This window comes from Cinclus cinclus, chromosome 7 (genome assembly GCF_963662255.1).
Source record: "Cinclus cinclus chromosome 7, bCinCin1.1, whole genome shotgun sequence".
Classification (NCBI taxonomy): domain Eukaryota; kingdom Metazoa; phylum Chordata; class Aves; order Passeriformes; family Cinclidae; genus Cinclus; species Cinclus cinclus.
In genome coordinates this window covers 32,667,667-32,688,860 of record NC_085052.1, presented here as the reverse complement: position 1 = coordinate 32,688,860, position 21,194 = coordinate 32,667,667, and the positions used below count along the sequence as shown (strand labels likewise).

General features: G+C 42.7%; 2 protein-coding genes across 2 annotated transcripts; one reads left to right on the top strand and one right to left on the bottom strand.

Annotated features, from left to right (window-relative positions):
• Nucleotides 1–472: 472 nt before the first annotated feature.
• ECD (ecdysoneless cell cycle regulator) lies at nt 473–9,998 on the bottom strand. The gene is made up of 13 exons (XM_062496390.1): nt 9,794–9,998; nt 9,009–9,126; nt 8,565–8,652; nt 7,404–7,582; nt 6,508–6,703; nt 5,483–5,611; nt 5,218–5,343; nt 4,416–4,501; nt 3,555–3,661; nt 2,951–3,128; nt 2,439–2,506; nt 2,141–2,361; nt 473–1,621 (listed from the first exon to the last, which is right to left on the bottom strand). The coding sequence occupies exons 1-13, from the start codon at nt 9,996–9,998 to the stop codon at nt 1,391–1,393; spliced, it is 1,932 nt and encodes a 643-aa protein (XP_062352374.1). The 3' UTR covers nt 473–1,390.
• A 71-nt stretch (nt 9,999–10,069) lies between these two features.
• On the top strand, nt 10,070–19,503 carry FAM149B1 (family with sequence similarity 149 member B1). Its single transcript, XM_062496348.1, has 15 exons — nt 10,070–10,104; nt 10,713–10,817; nt 10,938–11,049; nt 11,961–12,103; nt 12,480–12,599; nt 13,136–13,306; nt 14,240–14,427; nt 14,688–14,818; nt 15,403–15,456; nt 15,884–15,996; nt 16,292–16,471; nt 17,419–17,545; nt 17,874–17,999; nt 18,517–18,598; nt 19,289–19,503. The coding sequence occupies exons 1-15, from the start codon at nt 10,070–10,072 to the stop codon at nt 19,360–19,362; spliced, it is 1,761 nt and encodes a 586-aa protein (XP_062352332.1). The 3' UTR covers nt 19,363–19,503.
• Nucleotides 19,504–21,194: the final 1,691 nt, after the last annotated feature.

Below are 21,194 nucleotides of genomic sequence, written 5' to 3'. Positions count from 1 at the left end.
GTGATCATGTTCTTAAACTCAATTATTTTTTTACGTATCTAAACTTGATCTAACTACTCATCAGTGGAGAATTTTATGTAGTTTCAGTGTTACTTACCTTCCCTGGTCAAACACAAACCTTTTCCAAAGTTCAAGTACCTCCGTTTTCCACCACTAACTGCTCATTATTCTTGTCTAAATTAAAAAAAAAAACTCTGTTAATCCCATTTTTCCAGCACAGGTTTGTCTGAGTCTGCAGCTCACCTCACTTCTCAGAAGTCTACATTCCTTGAAATTTAGCAGAACCTTCTTTACACTTTTCAGCTCTTGTCCATCTGAAATCCCTGTCCAACCTGCCATTCCTCTCCATGAGCTGTTGGCAAAGTAAATTACACAATATTAATGGAGGACAACTGATTAATTGCTGAATAAAAAAAAAAAATTAAGAAGCTGATTGGGACCTGGCAGGACTGTGTTGTTGGTGTCTGTAAATCAAGAATTTCTATGTATTTTATTTTAAATCTATCTTGTTGAAACTAAAGTTGTCATATTTAGAATAGATTTTTATTTCCATGTGAGAGCAACATGCTGCATGCCTTCTAGCCACATTTTCACTGAAAAAACCCCAAACTGTTCAGGCTGGGCTCACATACCACTATTGCTGGCATGATACCAACATTCAGCAATAATGGAATCCAGAAAATTACCAATTATGAAAATGCTTTCACTCCAAGAACTGATACTTCACTAAGGAAGTTATGCACACCTTAAAAAAAATATCAGTAATCACGTTGTATTTCTGTTTTAATTTAAATAAATTTTAAAAATATTTCTGGCCAATATTTATACACTTGATCCAATTACTCTTCAAATAGTCATGCCTAATAAGGAACAGGCTCTTACAGTAATTGTCAAAAGTTCTTACAATGCAGCATTGTGCTTTTGGGAAGGATTAAATGTCTGCCCAACATTTAACCAGTGTTCCCAAATCCATGAGACTCTTCCTGAAATACCCTGTGGGTATTTCCCCACCTCCCCCTGAAGGCAGCAGCATTTTCAGAATAAGAACTGCTTCCCAGGTATTGAAACAACTTAGCAATGCATAAAAGGACATTTCAGAAATGTGGCAAACTGGATCACTGATTGGAAAAATGGAAGAGAATTTTTTGTAATAAGAGTTTCATTTGAGTCACAACACTGTTTTTCAGTTTTCTGAAAATGTGTTAGCACTGGGAAATTCTCATTTCCATCCAAGTGTCCAAACAGAAGGCTGTTGCAGGTAAATTCAGTTTGCTGAAGTGACACATAATAAACAGAATGGTCAAAATTTAAACCTTTGGCCTCTTCTTCCACATCCTGCTTGTCTGCCTGTGCTTCATTTCCCCACAAGCTGTGTCTTGTCCAAAGTCTCTCACTGCGTTGCTCGGCTGCTCGAGCCACTGAGATCTGTGTTCTCAGGTAAATTCACTCCCATGCTCTGTAAAATGTTGGAGGTGGGTCCTGCCAAGCCAGCCTGGGCACTGTAGGACTCTAGCAGGTTTGCCACCAGGTTCATGTCCACATCCACGGGTGCCAGCTCAGCATCCTCAGCTCCAGAATTAGGGCCAGCACTCTCAGATGTGGCTGCTTCAACAGAACCTGCCTGCAGCAAGTACAAGGAGAAAGGTTTGTCAAATTGCATGAGCAGAATTAAAGGGGGGAAAAAAGGGAAGCCACAAGAGAAAAGAAACAACAGTTCTGCAGCCAACCAAATCCAATGCATTCCAGAGTCTTGACAGACAGGAATTCAGCTACCAAATGTTCACTCCAGTTAAAAATCATCACTGTCCATTCCCCAGATTAAGTTCCAAGAGAAGGACAGAAAGTGTTGCTGAGTCCTGGCTCAGCTTCCCATGGGAGTAAACTACTACAGGAATTCGAAAGTCAAGCTGCAGGTGATTGCCCTACTACCAAAACCAGGGAAATTAAACTCAGTCTTGGAAAAGATGTGCAAATTCAATGCTTAGGTAAGGTTTAGTTTGAAAAAAACATATTATGGTGTAACTACAGCACACTTTGCTTGCACATGGGAAGGTTCTGACCACGTTACTCAGAATGGCCACTTACAGCACATTTCCTGTTTGGAAATTACTGCTAAAATCAGAGCTCAAGGCATACTCACCCCTCTCTTTTGGGTGGTGAAACTTTTCCCAATGTTTGTCTGTGCCAGCTCACGGTCCATCTCATTCATGTAAGATTTGAGACTGCCCACAAGCTCCTCAGGAGACACCTTCTGCCCCTGCCTTGGATTTCCAGCATCCAGGTCTTCATCATCCTCATCTGAGAAATCAAACTCCTCTTCTTCATCCAGATCATCAGAATCCAGCTCCTCTGAGTCTGCTCCTGGGTATTATTTTGTGTCAGTACAAGAGCAAAGAAATCAGTGCTGGGACTTGTTTCAAATAAAGAAGCAACCTCACCTAAAATTCTGTCCAATGCTTTCGTAAAAGAATCCACGTCAAAGGTAACATGGGATTCATCAGATGACCTGAAATACAAAAATACTTTAAAATAGATACAGCTTTTCTACTTGCATAAGCCTGACAGAGGCAAAAGCCATAATGATTTCTCTCAAGCCAGGACTGAAGTGGGGACATTTGAGCTTAGAAGTCCTCAGAATTTTGAAGCCTGTATGGATTAGACAAGAAACAACGAGTGCAAGGACTTCTGGAATGACAGAGAAAAATTTTGAAGACCACAAAACCAGACTGAGGGACAGAGAGCAGCTCAGCTTGCAGCACTCTAACCTGCACCAGCGTCTGAGTGGTACCAAGCTGATTTAAAGCAAGTACATATTCACTGCTATGGGTTTGCTTCAGGCCCCTGCTCAGCAGAACACCTTCAAACTGATTCTCTGCATCACAGAATCAGCCACAGGGCTGCAGCAGAGTGCAACATTCTACACCAGACCCCAAACTCAAAGAGCTACTACCATGGCATTTCTGCTCCTTCGTGAGTGGACACTTTGGACACAAAGGCCTTCATGCTCTCAGCAACTGTTTCCAAGTCATATTTTTGCTCTTCCTCATTTGTGGAAGGAACGGACTCACTTCTTGCCTCCTTCAGCATCTGATCCAGAGCATCTGGTGTAATATCCAGCCAGCTGTCATCTGAAAGAACACAGGACAGATCTGTTATTCTGCACTAACCTGCTGGACCACAGGGCCCAAACCAGCTGACTGACTAAACTGCAACCATTCTGCAGCTCATTTCTGCAGTTAAGTTTTTGTGTTGATCCTGGGTCACACATGGCATAAGGCAGAGAGAGGCTGAGAAGAAGAGAATGGAGATTTCATTTCACTTCTATAAAACTCTGATTTGCAGAGTTGAAACTAAGAGATACCATTCTAGTCACTGAGAATCCTTTGGCCACTAAATGGAAGAAGAAAGGCTTACTCTAAAAAGGGAGAGCCAATCCAGTATTAAGTCTTAATGAAGGTTGGTTTCATGACTAATGACTGCCTTTCTCTTCACAGCCATCAACAGTCCCTCAAATAGTCATCTGTAATAGGAATAACTCCTCCCATCCAGCTCACCATCCTCTGGAGGAAGACAAGCTGCTTCTCTCTCAAAGTCCTTCAAATCAATGGATGTTGTCTGTAGTAGTGTCAGGATTTCATCACCTGGGCTCACTTCAACAGAGCTAGAAGAAAAAAAAAACAACAAGGCACTGAAATGGATTCAATGGGTTCACATGATCTGCATTTCAGGTTTTCACTCAAATTCTTCATTTTTTCTTCTGTGCAAACACATCAAAAAGGAACATTAACCTGGGGGAAGTACCAAAGTACTGCACAGAGTATTGACCAAAACAGGACACGGTCCCTGCAATTCCCAGCTGATGGCTCCAAAGCCCATTTGTCATGGTTCTTTTTCTTTACATTTATTTGGCCTTGGTAAATATTAAGATTGCCAGATCCCAAACAGCACAGACTGGAAAGTCAAAAAAACTAACAGTCAAGATATTATGAGCTGGAAAAACCTCAGATAATTTTGTAGTGATTTACTATATTTGGATTTGATCTTTCAGAGAAATCTACAGCCAGCTCCTTGAGCAAAGGAAACAAATGACTCTGTATTTATTATTCACTGGGACTGCTCTTCCATGAAACTTTTATACACTTCCTACAGTCAATCAAGCAAATAATGCTTTTCAGTCACCTCTTAACCCACTTGGAAGAGTTCAGCATTTCACAAAACCTAGACAAAGAGTTACTCCAGGAAGAACTTCTCCTAGTGGAGTATTCTAGAGGAATTAGTACTTGTATGTCCTAGCCACAGCAGCAGCCACATTAAATGTACGATGGGCTCAGGTTTTTCTAACAAGGATTTTAAAGGTCAGTTAAAGGATTTGTAGGCAGGGTATATGATACTCATGAATTTCAAGCAGCTCTTACCTTTCTGGCACATCAACAGATTGCTGGAAGTGATCTTCTGCCATGTGCAACAGTTCCAGGTACTTTGCAGATCCTTCCATTTCTCCCTATTCAATGCAAGTCACAAGCATGAACCAAAAAAATTCTCCCTGCCCTTCCTCTTCACAGTCAAGCTTCCTAAGGATGACTGTCACACAGAAATGCTGAGAGAACCAAAACAAATAAAACCTCTTTGCCATGTACACTTGGAACTAAATACAGCAAAGGGGCGTTTTTATATTTGAAGTATATTGAAGTATATGAACCTAAGAATTTCTATAGAGTTGTCCAATTTTATAACCTTCTAATAAGTAGTTAATTCATGTCTAACTTATTAGCTTCAAATAAAAAAAAAACCACAAAACCTCACCAAAACCCCCAGAACTCATGAAAACCACACACAAATGGTAATAAAAATTACAATTGTATGGGCCCAAATAGGTCTATGGTGGTATGTATGAGTCTTGAAGAATATTTAATTTTAGAGGCATGGAAATGAAATGTAAACCAGTGAAATCAGTTACACCTCACACAATCATATGGCATTTTTCTCCCTTCAAGTGCATTTCTCCACTTTCTCTAGATGAATGAATCAATCCCCAAATCTTGCTTTCTCCTTTTTAATTTTCAAAATAAATTACTTTCAAAGGGAAACAAACTGCACATGTCCCCTTTAAAGACATTAATTCATTAATTCTTGCCCCGCTGCAACTCCTTACACAAGTTCAAGAGCTAAAATCTGTTTTCCCTGGAATGTTTAAAGGTAAGAGACACACTGCTTCACCTTGAAATAATCTTTTTCCTTCAAGCTCCTCAGGAATCTCTCCCACAGAGGACCACTTAATACATTTCTCTTGGCATCAGGAGCTACTTTACTGCTCTTGGAGCACAAAATTTCAAAGCCATGAGCCTGTATATAAAAGATGCAACAAAAAGAGGTTCTCAAAATGTGATGGACTTTTGCTCACATTTTTCTGGACAACTTCCAGACAAAGAATCATTCCCTGGACATACATAAAGCAAGTACAAAATGCACCATAAATGTTTACCAGTTTCATGCCCAGTTCATAGGCTCTGTGCTGAGGATGAGATGGGGCAGGCAGGGTGTATCCACTGCGTCTGTCTGGAACAAACTTCTGCTGCACCAGCTGTGCATATAAACACCGAGTGAAAGTCACCTGAAACGGCCAGAGCAGAAAAAAAACCACTCCCTGCAGTGTGACTGTGCTGTGGACAGTCATCCAGCTCCCACTAGGCTCACTAAAGTGTGTTTGAAGGCACACGTATTACAGGCAATACCTGAGACCACATTCAAAATATATCCTAGATAGATTTTCCTGATTAATTGCTTTCCAGGCCTTACAAAGTCTGCTCCAAATTGAAATCCTCAAGCAAATATAAACTTTCATCAGTCTAAATACATTAGGAAAAATTCTCGATATTCTGTATTTGCATCAACAAGGTGTATTTTCAATTGAAATTAAATTTGATTAAAAGTTGAGGTATCAGAAACAGTTTAGAAGTCAAAAATTTGACTCCAAAGCTTCTTTTCAGTAGTCTAGTGGTGCAACTCTGTAACAAAATGCATCAGATGCAATAGTGCTTGGACAGTGTTCATAAAACACTTCATAAAAGCTTTCACAGAGCTGTGTGAGTACAGCTGACAAGGTGAAAAGCCTTGGAGTGAGCCACTGGTTAGGAACAATTCCTCACACTGGCAGTGCTGTCAAACTGCTTTGATCACACAAGGAGATCAATTTACTCAGCAGGCATTTAGCAGAGGAACTACTACCACAACCTCTGGTTTCAGAAACAATTCTCTCATGATCAGCCCCTTGAAAGTCTAGCCACATTGATCCAGAGAAGCTATTAATGTAATTACCTGGAAATTCATCCCTAGGGCCAGAAGTGGATAAAACAAAACAAAAAACCAAACAAAACTCGCAGTTTTAAGTTAAATCCATGTGTTTATACCATTGGCCACAGAGCCGTTGTCAGTAACAGAAGGGAATTAAGTGACAAGGCTTTAGAAGAGCACTTACCAGGGTGATCAGGGGCTTTAGAGAGCACTTACCACGGTCATCACACGCTGGTCGGCAGGGAAGGTTCTGAAAGGGCGCCGACAGGCCCGTAAATCACCCGGATCCCGCAGGTAGAAGGCCTGGACTGCTGCAGCCACCAGGGACGGGCGCTGCCTCAGCACAGCCACAATTCCAGGTGGGAGGTAGCAGTGGGCTCGGTGAAGAGAGGCCTGGATCTTCTCGGGATACCTGAGCAGCAGAGTGCAGGAAGTACTGCAAGTTAAACCACGTCTTTTTTTTATTCTGAGGCCCATTTTCACTTTAATATTTGCTTGCATCATGGGTCAGAATATTGTTCTGGAGTTAAAACTTGGCCAATCTAATGGTTAGAATATCTGTTTCTATAATACATTCATATAAATGTACATGGCTACTAAAACTGAATCCCCCACATGGGTAAGATGAGTCCCTGTGAACCTAACCAGCATATCCAGCTATGCAGTATTCTTCAACATACTCTCTAAAAGTTACACTGTCAAATCCTTGTAAAAAATAAAGTACAGTGCTGAACACAGTTGTGACAAGCAGAAGCTCTGGTAATTCTGCTAATTCTACAGTTTAGGTCAAATCCTCTTTTTCCTCCTGCACAGGGCTCCCTAGAAGACCACAGAACTTTCAGGTTTTTCAGTATAAGAAGGATGTGAAAGAAGAGTAACTCTTGTCATTGTCAGGTGTGGAATTACAGCTGTGAACCAGTTTCAGAACCCCCAGATCACAGCCTCCAGGACACTGATCCCCCTCTTCCCAAGAGTTCCACAGAAAAACCTCTAGCTGCTGGTTTCTGAAAAGGAACCACCTTTATTGCATCTATTGGGGAAATGTTTAAACCCCAGAGAACACAGAATCAAACCCCACTGTTGCAGAGGACCCAAATATAGCCCCCACATACCCATCGAGGCGTTTGTACACTGCAGCTCTGATGGGCTCTGCAGCCAGGAACTCCTCGGAGCGTGTGGATAACAGTGCCAGTGCCTGTGGGATCGTGGGACAGGGAGCAGAGAGGTCCCAGTCCTGCTCTGAAGCCTCCAGCAGTGGAATGATGTGCAGCTCTCCTTTGTAAAAGAACACCTGGCAGACAGGAATGCTCTCATCACACAGGGTAAGAACAGGCATGCACAGAGAGATGGAAAATTTCATTTCATATACAAATGCATTTGTTTAAACACAGAGAATATAAAGCACAAACAGAGAACCAATACAGTTTTTTTAAAAAAGTTATTGAGATGCCAGAGACCACAATCCAACAAGCAAAAAACCCTATCATAAACTGCAATAAGTTTTGTCAAATGTATTTTTTTCTTAATAACAATAATACCAAGTTCTCTTCAACTACAGAACTGCTTCAGGAGAATCAGCATAACCTAACTGCTGAACATCAGAACATTACAGGGATTAAAAAAGCATTATTTCAGGTGCTACAAGCAACCTCTGCTGGCTCCTGATCCTAAAAAAAGCCCTGAATGCAATGTTCTCGACTCCCTCACTCTGTCTGCTCTCTCAGACAAAAGGGAAATATGAGCCTGGTAGTCCAGGTATACACACTTGCAATCGATTTTTGTGTTGTGTTACACCCCTTTTAAGAATCTTGGAGTAAGGGAAAAAGAATTTTTTTTTTTTTAGTAATGACCAAGTTAATTATTTCCATTTTAACCCATTGCCAGTGACCTGACTACTAGCAACCATCCATACCCAGGTGAAGGTGTCTGCTCATTATTTCACCTATACCAGACAAAGCCTATGTCCTTACAGAGACAGCAACACTCCAGCCCTAAGCATTCCCTACTTCTGAGGGCAGTAAATCCTCTTGCCTAAACACTCCTGAATATGGTAAAAAAAAACAAGAAAAAAATCCAAGTGGTTCTAGCAGAGCTAGAAAGGTCAGGTGGATACAGGAGTGCTCCTGAAGGCAGGAATAGTAAGGGACAGACAGCACTCTGGATTTTTAGAGGCAGTCTGACCACTTGGGTAGAGGTACAAGAGAAAACTCCAGCTGCTACATAAAAGGCCACTGTGGCACCGTTGCAAACTGTTTTCAGGATGAGTTACTCACCCTGTTTTCACTGTTCTCAGGATTCAGCCACTTTGGGAGAAAATCAGCTGCTTCTATCAAGAGAAACTCTCCATCGTTGTCATCAATCCTGGCCAAGGAGAAATCGGTTTCTTAGCAGGAAAAACCTTGCAGAGCACAATAACACACTTCTGAATCCATGTCTGCTGTTTTTTTCTTTTTAATATTCATAGAACCACAGAAAGGCTTAGGTTAGAAGGGACCTTAAAGATCATCTGGTTCCAGCCCTTCTGCCGTAGGCAGTCACACCTTCCACTAGCCTAGGCTGCTCCAAACCCCATCCAAACTGGCCTTGGACACTTCAAGTGTGTATGGGAGGGGAAAACTCCTCCAAGTATGGGAAATATTACGACAGGACCTTCAGAGCACAGGCACTGTCCCTTCTCACCCTTCCCAAAAAAAGCACCTCAGCAGGACCCGCCTTACCTGGCTGCCAGCCCCGGGAACTCCCTGGTGATCTCCCGGACCAGGTACACAATGAACCACTCATCCTCCAGGTTATCCCCGAACAGGGTGGTGCCGCCGATGTGCGCCGGGATCTCGCCTGGACGGGGCACGGAGAGAAGAGGAGAGGAGAGGAGAGGAGAGGAGAGGAGAGGAGAGGAGAGGAGAGGAGAGGAGAGGAGAGGAGAGCTCAGCAACCCCATGAGCAGAAACAGATTGCCCACAGGGCGTGCAGTCTCCCTCACTGGGGATATTCCAGACCCTGCTGACAGAATTTCGTGTCGTGTGCTCTGGGATGACCTTGCTGGCACCAGATGCCTCATTGGAGGCCCTTCTGAGCTGATCCATGCTGTGACACTGTGAAGTCGCCAGGTGCACCCCTCGGCCTCCCTGACACGGTCCCGCCGGGTGCCCCTCACAAGCTCCCGGCAGCCGGATCCTCCTCACACAGTCCCGGTCCCCGGCAGCCGGATCCTCCTCACACAATCCTGGTCGCCGGGTGCCCCTCACACGCTCCTGGCTTCCGGCAGCCAGATCCCCTCACACGCTCCCGGTTCCTGTCGCCTGATCCCCCTCGCACGGTCCTGGTTCCCGGGTGCCCCTCACACAGTCCTGGTTCCCGGCCGCCGGATTCCCCTCACGTGCTCTCGGTTGCCGGCAGCCAGATCCCCTCACACGCTCCCGGTTCCCGGCCGCCGAGTGCCCCTCACACGTCCCGCCCTTTCTCCGTTCCCTCCCGCCGTGCCCCCGGCCCTCTCCCGGCTCACCGCAGCCCGGCACGTAGCGCAGACGGAACGGCTGCCGCTGCCACACGTAGGAGGCCAGGAGCGGGGCGAAGCGCAGCAGGGCCAGCTCGGCGCAGCGCCGCAGCAGCGCCTCGCCGCCCGGGCCCTCCGCCGCCGCCGCCGCCGCCGCGAACAGGCGGTAGCGCACGGCGTCCTCGGGCAGCGCCGGCCGCCGCAGCGCCGCCATCGCGCCGGGGCCGCGCTCCGCCCCCGCGGGAGGAGCGGTGCGATGGCGGCGGCGGGGCGGCGGCGCTGAGGATGATATCGCGATACGCGCGGAAGCCGGTGCAGGCGTGAGTGGCCGCCGCTACCCCGGTTCCCGGCGCGGTCCCGAGCCCCATCGAGGTCCCGGTCCCTGTCCCTGTCGCGATCCCCCCCGGCCCCACTGCCGGGGCTGCCGCCCGTGCTCCCCCCAGCACCAAACAGGGCCCCGTGACGGCCCGGCCGCCCCATGCCCCAGACGGGAGATGGTTCCCGGGATTCCTGAGCGCCGGTCCCGGTGTGACGGAACGCCACTAAATCCCTGTGACTGGCTTTTTTTCCCCCGAGCCAAGATTTGGGTCAGTTCTGGCTTACTCGGCTCGTTTACTCTTCTTCTATTTAATTTAATTCAGTTTAATTAATCTACAGGGATAATGGCATTGTCTCTGCTTTTAGGGAGCTGTAGCCCGGTTCCCATCTTAACTTTATTTTGAAGCCAAGACCTTTAACTCCATATTTATCCTAGAGTTAGTTTTGACACCTTAAACCTCCAGCTTTGGCGACAAGAATTAGCTTTGTAATAGTATTAACTGTGTACACAGTCCTTGGGAAGCAGGGGAAAAAAAAAAAAACCTATAAAACACTCGGAACTCTGTAAATGCTTATCTTGTAAGTAATGCCACTTCTGTTTTTTTTTTAGACAAGGACTCCCAAAACATGCCTTGAGGCATCACCCACTGCCAGAGCCACGGGCTCAGGTGTGCTCAGCCACACCCAGGGTTGAAAACCTCGGCCAGACCTCCAGGTACTTGTCATGACATATCTGATCCAGCTGTTCTGATACAGCCACACTTTTTTTAAGGACATATGTGATTTCTCGTTGTTTATTGTGGGCTGTTTTGCCTTTTTTTTTTTCGTGTTTCAGGGAGTCAGGAATCCATAAGGAATCAGATAATCATGGGGATCCACGGTCTGCTAGTCAGGGTTGTGCTGACACCTCCACAGAAGACAGCTCAGTCTTCTCTTGGGGCTATGACGTGAGTAGAACATAATCATCCAAGCCAAATCTAGCACAGAGAGACACTTGAAATACCACTGCAAAGACATGTCAGAACAAAAACTATTGGATCTGTCAAAAAATCACGGTAGTGATTATAGGAAGAACATCTTTTTTTACTGCTTTCCATCTTTCAGTTCAAAATACATTAGGGTCATACTGTTCAGCTAATATTCTGCATTTCCACTGAAAATTTTGGAAATGAAAATTATTTAGTGCATGTCTGTATCTATACATGCTGATATTGTGGAACCCCAGCCATGGCTGGATGACTTTCAGATACTTGGCGTGAGTTTATAAAACTATTGCATCCTTGCATGTTTCTCAAAATAGAGTAAACTCCTAAAATATTATTTTAATTTAGAAATGTTTGATTTATTCTCCTCCCACCAAAGTCAAATGTGCTGTTCCCTTCTGGGAGGTGAGGTGGAGCTGTTTAGATTTAAATGACCCCAGAACTGACCCCATTTTCTATCTACGTGTAACAAAGGACCTGACTATCCCTCAGGTTCAGTGTTTCCAACCAGTCTGCATTGCTTTTTGTGTTGCTGTTGTTGTGGACACTGGAAGCAACAAATCTTCCATTGCATTAAAATATCACGGACTTTTATCCTTCCTGTTCTGATTTCTTTAAGTCTTGTAGCTTAATATAATAATATGGATATTTCAAAATTTCTTAATAGCTTTTTCTGCTGTGTCAATGTAAGCTTTTTATGTGGCTCTTAAGAGCAGGCAGCATCATCTCCAGGAGAAAATAATTTAAAGTTAAAATCTTTTTATGCAGTCTTGCTAAGCTTTAAACAAATAGTTGTGTTTTTCAGTTATATTTAAAAAGATCAGTTAAAAAAACCCTGCAAATGCTATTCACGAGGTATTTTCTTTCCTCTCTAGGAATTTGACAAAGCTGCCACACAACAAGTTCAGCAGATGTTCAGACAAATTGATGAGCTTCTGTATGAGCAAAAAGGAAACGTTCATGTTGAGGGACTGCAGGAAGAATGCCACCAGTGGTCCTCCAGCTTTCCTCATCTCAGGTATTTTATTAGTGGACTGATGCTGGTACCTTCACAAGGCTAGGGATGCAAACAATTGCTTTTAAAACAGGTGGCAGGGTGGGTTTATGCAATTATGTGGTAGATAGAGGTAAAGAGATCACTCTGGTGATGTGCCTGGCTGTCATTAATAAACATCCTCTTACCTCACGTGTGGTTCCTTGACAGAAGTTTGTTGCTATCTGCAGCTGACTTGGCCTTAACAGTGCAGAATTCTCTTAGAAAACTGGAAGTGTCACCAGGAAAACTGCACGGCTTCGCAGGAGAACTTTTAGGATTTGCTGCTGCTCTTATACCCTTCAACAGTTGTACTGCCAAGGTTTTCTGCTGTATTTATCCTTTGCTTTTGCCGTGGCAGGGTGGTGGGGAAGCAGGTGGTGACCCCCACAGATGAAGGGTATGGATGGTACTCGAGTTCCCCCTCGAGCAGTTTGGCTCCCTCAGATGTAAGTTCACCACAGGAAAAGGATTCTGATGAGTAAGTACCAGCAGTGAGCCTGGATCATGCCAAGCTGGGAAGGCAGGTTTGTTCTCTGCTTCTTGAAGTGTGCAGCTTCCCTGTTAGGCTGAGTTTTTGTCACAGCACACTCTTCCTTTTGAACTATATTTAGTACACTCAGAACAGCAAGAACACCTAGCTATGCTTTTGCTGCCTACAGTGAACTAGCCAGTAAACAGGAATATCTTTGCTGCTAATGATTCCTTATGTGTGTAGTGTAGGTCATTTTATTATCAATCATCTGTTAAATTTGCCTAGGCCTTAAAAAATACAAAGCACTATGTTAGTGCTGCTTTTATTATTTAATGTTTTAGAATGCTTTCTGTTTTTTTTTCCGGGAAGTTTCAGGTTCCTTAGCAAGAATTAAAAGGTATCAAAACCAAAAGTTGTTACTGTAATGAATAATTTTTTGGCCTCACTACTGCTTGCTCTTAATGATGATCCCGTCTCTGTTATTTGAGGTGGAATAACAACTTATCTTTATTTCTGCTTTCTGAAAACTGTCACCTGTTCAGATTTAGGGTTTTGGGCAAGAAGGTGCCTCTTTTCGTTGTTCCTGCTCACAAAAAGCCTGACCCTTCCCAGCCTCCGACCTTGTGTTCCTCAGAGGGTGATGAAGGGGAAGAGGAAGTCATTCTCTCTGAAGGCATAGTGGAGGAATACTTGGCATTTGACCACAGAGATGTGTAGGTATTGAATATTAAAATAGTATCCTGAAGTTCCTGCAGTTAAAATACACATACTTGATTTATTATTGATAATTTATTCATCTTTTCTCTAGAGAGCTTTCAAAGGCCTAAGGTTACCCAAGCACTGGTAATTTTTCCAACCTATTTCCAAGGACAATTTCTTTCATTAAATTATGTTTAAGAGTTTTATGATTATTTTTCAGGCTCTCCATTTTTATGCTTGTTTTGAATAATTCACATCATTATAACTAAGAGCCTGTGTATTTAATAATACGTGTTTAAACACCATTTATTTTTTTATGTCAAATTCACTGCTGTTAGTTATGCAACAGCAGTGTGCTGCTTCTGTCTTGTACTGCCATTTTGGGTGGAATTCCACCTTCCTGGATTCTTTTTTCAGTGGTGGTTTTAGGAACTAGAGTGGATTTTATGCTTGTCAAGACACAATTATCACTATTTTTATCTTTTTACCCCTTTACATTTAGCCCTACAGTATGAACATGTGGCCTGGGCAAGGACTTCAGAGGGTGCTGTCAGTTACTGACTACTTAATTGGTTTTAATAATTAAAGCCACTTATCTGCATGGACCTTTAAATTAAAATAGTTATGTTTCTTAGTTTCACCAGGTTAGAGAGACATTGCTGCAGCAAACAATATCACTGTCTTGTCTTCAGGATTCTGTCCTGATATTAGATATGGAGCCTAACAACTGTGATGAAGAAATATCACTGTAATGATGAATACTGATTTTTTTGATGTGAATTTGATCTCATGGGTAAATTAAACATGGTTCATGGGGTATGATTTATAATCATTCTGTATAGGGAAGCAGGTGGGTCAGTCATTTCTCACTGAGGTCAGTGGGAAAACTTAAAGTAAATATAAGACACAGTGTGTTTCTGGTGCAGGTAATACTTACATTTTTACAGGGAGGAGGAGTTGCACGAGAGGAAAATGGGGCTGTCCTCTGGCAGACAGAAATTGGGGTTTCCTCCTGTCTCTCCCTATTCCTGCATGAAGGATTCTGTGCTCACGTTTGTGTTTGATGATGTATGGAGTGAAGTCCTGGTCTGCTTGGAAGAATTAATCTGCAGGCACTGGGAAGGGTCAGCCTCTGGTAAGGATCACAGTTAAGGTGAGGGCTCAAAAGGGGATTTCAGCTAATTTTGCGAAGATGCCGTGGGAGAGCAATGTATTTGGGAATGATCTTTTCAGTGGGAATAAAGAGGTTATTTTGCTAACAGTGTGAAACGTCTTCAAAAAACTTAGCAGAGCTTCTCATCCAAGGGGGCTCTCTCTAAAAGAAAAATTGGTTCATGGTACTCTCCATGACTAGCAATGCCAATATTGACAGGAATTCTCTGTTGCTTTGCACAGATGATGAGAAAAATATCATAACAGTAGAAACACTGCAAGCAGATGCCAGAAGCCCTTTGCAGTTGGATCCTCTGCCAGCATTGTTACCTCGGGTGCCACACATGAAGATGCCCTCGGTGACATCAAACCTGGTAAGGATTTTTAGCCAGCTGTTGTTTTGTGTGGGGATGAATCACAGTGTTACCTCAGCAAACACACTGGTTGTGTTTAGGTAAATAACTAGTTAGGACTTTGTGTGAATGCTGGCTGTCCTTTCTGACACTTTATTTATTATTTACTTTTTTTTTACTTTATTATTTACTTTATTACTCAGTTGGAAGTTTTAATTCCTACTTTTCTCCTTGAAACTATTTCGTATCTGTGTATGACAACCATGTATGGCTCATGATTCAGGATGTAGTTCTTTCCACAATGTAATGTTTCAATCAAATGGTGAGACTGAGGAGTGTGTGTTTGTGATCCCATTCTCATATTAATAGTTAATTCATCCAGCAAGAAGGGAGAAATCTCTGCAGTTCTAAACAATTTTTTTCTCAGACACTGAATTTAACTTCATAATCCGCTTTAGATGATCTGCTTCTAGAGTGGTGAGCACCAAAGTGTTACCTGTTTATTCCATTGTAATTTATCTCTTTCCTTTTAATTTCTTTTTATTTCTTTCTCCTTTATTTCTTCCCCCTTGCCTGTCCCTTGTGTCCCCTTACTGTGTGTGTAGTGCCCAAAACCCAGAGGTGGCCGCAAAAGCAAAAAGAGAAGAAAAACACCTCAAGTATGTATGGGATTAAAACTCTGCTATTTTCTACTTGCTCTTGTTCTGGTGGGTGGATGTTATTTTCCAGATCAGTCTGTATCTCAGAAAATGACTTTTCAGATCTCTTCTTGACATAAAATGTCAGTATATGCTGAAAATTATTTTTGTAAATCTTCTGATTATAGTCATTGTTTGCTGGAAGATCAGCAAATGAGCTGCTCAGTTGGAAAATACTAAGTATTAGGACATTTTCTGAGCACTATTGTTCAAAAAAAATTAAATGTCAAGATCCCCTAGGTGGGGAAGTAATGTAACTGAGTATATATCTGGATGTCATGGATAAAATTAATGACTTTTCTCCAAAGTTATTTACAGTGTCTTTAGATATGTGTGTGTGTGTCTCTGCCAAGCAGTAATTTACTTACTTATTTTTTTTAAATTTCAGGTAAGTCTCTCTCAAGGGTCAAGTAGTGGTTCTCAGCGTAACCTGAATGGTTTGATGGTGATCCATGGGATCCAGTTACACCAAAGGAACCTGCCTGTAGTGGAGAGAACACTGTAAGAACTACAGATCACCTGTAGTAAATCAAGTAGAGCACTCCCACAGTGAGAGGGGTTCAACCCAAAACCTTGTAAGATAAATTCCTCCGCTGGAGAAAACAATTCTTAGTTACTTCCCCGCTTGGCTGTTTATTTTTCCTATGTGAAAACTGATATAGTTACGTTAAAAATCAACACATATAATTTTGCCCACATATTTGATGATTAAAGGCACCCGTAGGTGAGCACTTTGTTAACAGGAGTTGTCAGGCTGACCGTGTCTCTTTTGGTCTTGTAATTTTTTTGTTGTTAGGGACCTGGATGACAAACAGCCAGGTTCGAGTTCCCTCCTCTCTACCCGGCCGTGGCCAAATCGTCCCCTGGAGCTCAGCACCTCGTCCCTGTCCCGCTGCACGAGGAGGGGGAACCCTCCTCCCCGGACCCTGCATCCCATCGGGACCCCGCGCTCCGGGGACGACGTCTGCAGGCGCCTGTAGGTCCCCAAACCAGCCCCTCCCTGCAGGGTACCAGGGCCAGAGAGCATGGAAAGCATCCCTGGGTAGGGAGGACATGGATTATTGGAGTGAGGAAAGCACAACTCCCCTGAGAAAGCTGAGTTGTTGAAGCTGGCGTTCAGCGTGCAGCCAGCTGTGATGCAGGGAATCACACGCATTCCCACATTCAGGGGAGTTTTGCACACGAGCAATAGACCTCAGACTCTGCAAGCAAAGTGAACACCACCACCTCTTCCTTCACATGGCTGTCTTTTTCTACAGCCTGTTTTCCACATAAATTTTAAAGCCTGCAGTTTTTGGAGGTCATACTACACGTTGCTATCCTAGCCCAGACTGGACTATGAAGATGTTCAAATTGGTTATCTGCCTGACCACAGGGCTCTTAGTGAGCCCTCAATCACATCTAGAGCATCTTTTATTTTGCACAATGACTGAATGGAGCCATTTAAAGGAACCACAGGGTATCAGGAGACAATGCAGGGTTTGATAGACCGGTCTATTCCACGTGTTCTAAACTGGTCTTTGCTTTTAGTTTTGCAGTTTACCTATAAACTCATCCAGTCCGTTTTGCTGCTTTCTTGTCACATACTGTTGAGAGACTTATTCCTTATCCCTTCACATCTGGTGTTTCTCCTTCCAGTATTTTGTTTCTGTTCCCTTTCCTCAGGCTTCAGTCAATCTAAGAAATACTGACATCTCTGCTTTATTAAAATGTATTTTTAAATGTAAGTAGAGAGCACTAGGGAAGTCTTTTTACACGTGCAGATTATAGTTTGAAGCTTTTCCAAGATATTCTTATAGAACTACAGAATTAGTCAACTCCAGAAGGCCAAAGAAACAGCCAATATTACGCTTTTCCACCTGCCAAACATATTTTTCTGTTCTTGTTTGTTCTCTTTTTTCTGTTCTTACTGGTGCATTCCAGCCTGACTGCACAGGAGCAGCTGACCTCACCCTCCCCACTGCTGCTAAACAAAAATCACCCCCTGCCACCCATTGCCACCACCACCATGGCAGAGCATGGGAGCACCACAGGACCCTACAGGCAAACGGTAACAGGCACAAGAATCTCATTTTATTACTGAGTAATCTGAAGTTATTATCACTGCTGGTCAAATCACCCCGCCCGAGTTCCAATTTATTTGTTGTTTTGTGACAGAAGGTCAAGTAGATGCACAAAAAAGTGTCAGTTTTGAATAACAGCATCACCCACACTTGCATGCTTAGTTCTCACTAATACCAATTGAATGTTTCCCTCCTCATAAAATGATAGGTATAAAATGATTCACTTGGAAAATGAGCTTTAATTCCTGGGTTAATTATTTTCAGTGTACTGCTGCACTAAGAAAAAGCTGTAACTCTTATTGTTTCTCCTTGCAGAAACCTCGAGGGAACTCGAGCTGTGCTTACAGTGTCATGACACAAGAAGACACGCACCAGCAGCTCCAGGAGCAGCTGCTCTTACCTGATCCCTTCTCCAGGCCTAACACAACCAGCACATCCTTGGTAAAGCACAGCTAATTACACCAGATCATCCTTAATTACTGAAAAGGGTGCTTTGAGAATTAACATTATTTGACAGTGAAACAGACTGGACACTGATTATTCTTGGTTTAATTTATTGAAACTCAAACTCTGATACCTTCTTGTATCTAATGATGTATTTTTATCTAAGTTTTGAAAGCTGTAATTACAGCACAGCTTTTAAATAGCTGCTTGATTGGTTTCTGGGTATAATTTCAACATCCTGGACTCAGCAGTTATAAAATCTGCTTTGGAAAAGCACAATTTGCTGAAATGGAAAGACTGCCTCTAACTGGCCCAGTGATCATTCTAAATAAGTGCTAGAAAAATGTATTTTCTACTTCAAAAGTTGATTTGACCTTTCTTTAAAACTTTCCTTAGACCTTCACAACACCTAACTCATTACCAAATACCTGTGTTTGAGTAGTTTGTAGTTGTATTATAACATTGCTGATTTTTTTTTTATGCAAACAGAAATAACTTGAACTTGTTTTTCCAGCCCCATTCCCAGCGCCGCCATTCTTGCACTGTTACTGATTACAGTAATCAGTCGTGGACAAGGAGAGGATCCACCAGTTCAGGTATGCTCATCAGTCACAGGGTTTAGCAAGATCAAACAAAGGAAATTTTTGGGATAGAGATGCATTTCCTACAGGGGTACATTCCTATAGGTAATTTCCATTGGGGAGGTTTTTTAGAGTTCCATCCATGTCTTTAATTTCCCATTCACAAAGATGTTATCCTTGTTCTGTCCTATTCTACTCTGGAGTATAGTTGGGTGCATTTTTTTTTTTTTTTATTACCACCAAAGATTTAAATCCAGTAAGGAAGCTTAATGTCATCAGCCCTAATGCCTCTCAGTGTCCAAATTTTCACAGCAGGAGCTGTCAGTTTAAACAGAAATAGTAACTTGAGGTTAACAGAGGCACTAAAACTGAAGTAACTTGTTTTTAAACAAGGAGTGGTTCCTACTGAAATTAAAATAAATATCTGTCCCATCCTCCCCTTAAAATTCAAGATGAGTTTTATGACTGCTGTATTGACAAAAATAATTTAAATTATCAGAAAAGCTTTGTAGACATGAATACTTAGTGAAACATCAAGGAATGCTGTTGCTCCCTGCAATGCAGCAACTTGGCAAGCATAAGCTTTGTCCTTTTTGGAAGTTATAAATAATGCAGTTGATAGCCATGTGTTAAAAGAGATGTATTTGATACTTAGCTGTAATTCCTTCCCAGAGTCTTGAGGCTGTCCACGATCTCGTTTGCCAGGTCTTCCACTACGTGGCTCTGTGAAAGCCCATGGCCGAAGTGGATCAGGCACAAAAAGCAAACAGAGGCACTGACATGCCATGGAGAAGCATACATCCTTCCATTCCTCTCCAGAGTCATGAGCCACCTCTTTCCCAGCAAGGTCAACGTTGTTTACACAGAGTTTTCAAACACCCTTCCTTACAGATAGTTATTTTTATATAAATCTAAGCAGCAGCTGCCAAAGATTAGAAGGGGTGCACTTAAACATTCCATTTCCTGCCAGTAGAGAAAGTGATGCTCCAGTGGAAGGGTGAATACACTCCTAGGAAATCCAGGAAACACTCTTAGTCTGTGCTATTTTCCATTAGGCTGGTGACAGGTTCATGTCCTTACAGACTGCAGGTACTGCAGGACCTGCTCACTTTTCCCTTGGGAAGGTTAACCTGGCCTTCCACAGCCATAGTGATTTACATATTTTAAGAAGTATATTTATATGTTTAAATATGTTTAAAGCAATATTGTACAGGCAAAAGGAAGCACTCAGCTTAGGCAAGTGATGTGGTAACTGCTGTGGTAAATGCAGCAGGTACAAACACAGGTGTGTAGAACCAAGGCAGCAGAGCAGGTGACCTGCCAGCTCCAAGGGCAGCACACCAGTGCCTCTTTTAGAGTTATAATAAAACCTTTTGCCTCTTCCTCAGTGACTGAAGAAGGTTGAAGAGGCAAAAACAAACTTCTTACTACAAGTAGTTTCAGACAGTACTCAAAATAAAATCCTCCTGTTGAGACATTTTATGGTAATTTCACAGGATAGCTCAGTGTCCCTTTGTAAAAATACCTATAATTACACACGATTTCTTCACTCCAAGGTAGAGTTTCAGAAGCCACTGATGCAGTGGAGCTTTTAGGAGCTGTGTCTGCCTGTGTGACAGACCTAAGAGAGGCATTTGCTGGAGTTAGCCCTGTGGCTCCAGATAAGACAAGACCATCAAGTACAGGCTTCTCAAAATAAGTGATTAGTTGAAGGTCTTACTCCCAAACAGTAAGTGCCAGACTGAAATGAAAAAAACAAGCTGAGGCAACCACTGGCTGTATTTAAACAAAGTTAGGACACTCCACAAAAACAGTTGTTCCTTTCTCGTTCAATTAAAGAGCACTGTTTGCCCGTATTTTCTTATTATTCTTCAAATTGCAGTTCACAATAGTAAAAAAGACTTGTTAGTTTTCTTTATGAAATGGCTCCCCTGTTTCCCCACTCCAGACCACCTAATAATTTTTCATCAATACTAAAGCTCACAAGTCCAGTTGATCCAAGCATGCTTTAATCAAAACCAGGGAACTGTGCAAATATAACTGGGGTAACCTGCCTTTGCATTTCCAGAAGTTAGGAAAAGAAAAAAAAATAAGTAGCTCTGAGCCCAATCTATACCTCTTAAGTATTCAAAGAGAGAGAAGCTGATGCTTACCAGAGACCTCTACTCACTAAACCATCTCAAAATACAATTTCTCTTCTGGAACACTGTGCAGTGTGTCAGTTATGTCAGGCAAAGTGCAGACAACCATCCCATTTGTATCCATGCCATTCCTCAGGGACCAAGTGAGTTTTCTGTAGCAGAAGAGCTACAAAAGCAGACAAACTTCAATAGATTCTGTTAACATAATGTAGTGTTTTACAGCCTAGAGGAGTCAGTGGGTTTAAAAAAATGCAGCTGCCTCCTAAGGCTGTTTTTTTGTTTTTTGTACAGATGGCTGACACCAGGGACTGCTCCTGGACTGTTATTTATTTTGTGTAATAAAAATAATCTTCAAGCCCCTGTTATAAAACACAATGATATACTCTACTTCCTCAGAATCAGGGTTATTTTTGAGAGCAGATAAGTAAAAGGGAACAGAGAGACCATCTACCTGTGGCTTCCCCCCAGGA

Excerpts from the sequence above, each read along its gene's own strand:
- ECD (XM_062496390.1), bottom strand. The coding sequence starts at position 9,998 with ATGGCGGCGCTGCGGCGGCCGGCGCTGCCCGAGGACGCCGTGCGCTAC. Across the intron at positions 4,502-5,217 it reads AGGAAAAAGATTATTTCAAG|GGAGAAATGGAAGGATCTGC; the intron begins GTGAAGCAGTGT and ends TGCATTGAATAG. Across the intron at positions 3,129-3,554 it reads TTGTCTTCCTCCAGAGGATG|ATGACAGCTGGCTGGATATT; the intron begins GTGAGCTGGATG and ends GTGTTCTTTCAG.
- FAM149B1 (XM_062496348.1), top strand. The coding sequence starts at position 10,070 with ATGATATCGCGATACGCGCGGAAGCCGGTGCAGGC. Across the intron at positions 10,105-10,712 it reads GCGCGGAAGCCGGTGCAGGC|ACAAGGACTCCCAAAACATG; the intron begins GTGAGTGGCCGC and ends TTTTTTTTTTAG. Across the intron at positions 16,472-17,418 it reads GACGACGTCTGCAGGCGCCT|CCTGACTGCACAGGAGCAGC; the intron begins GTAGGTCCCCAA and ends GGTGCATTCCAG.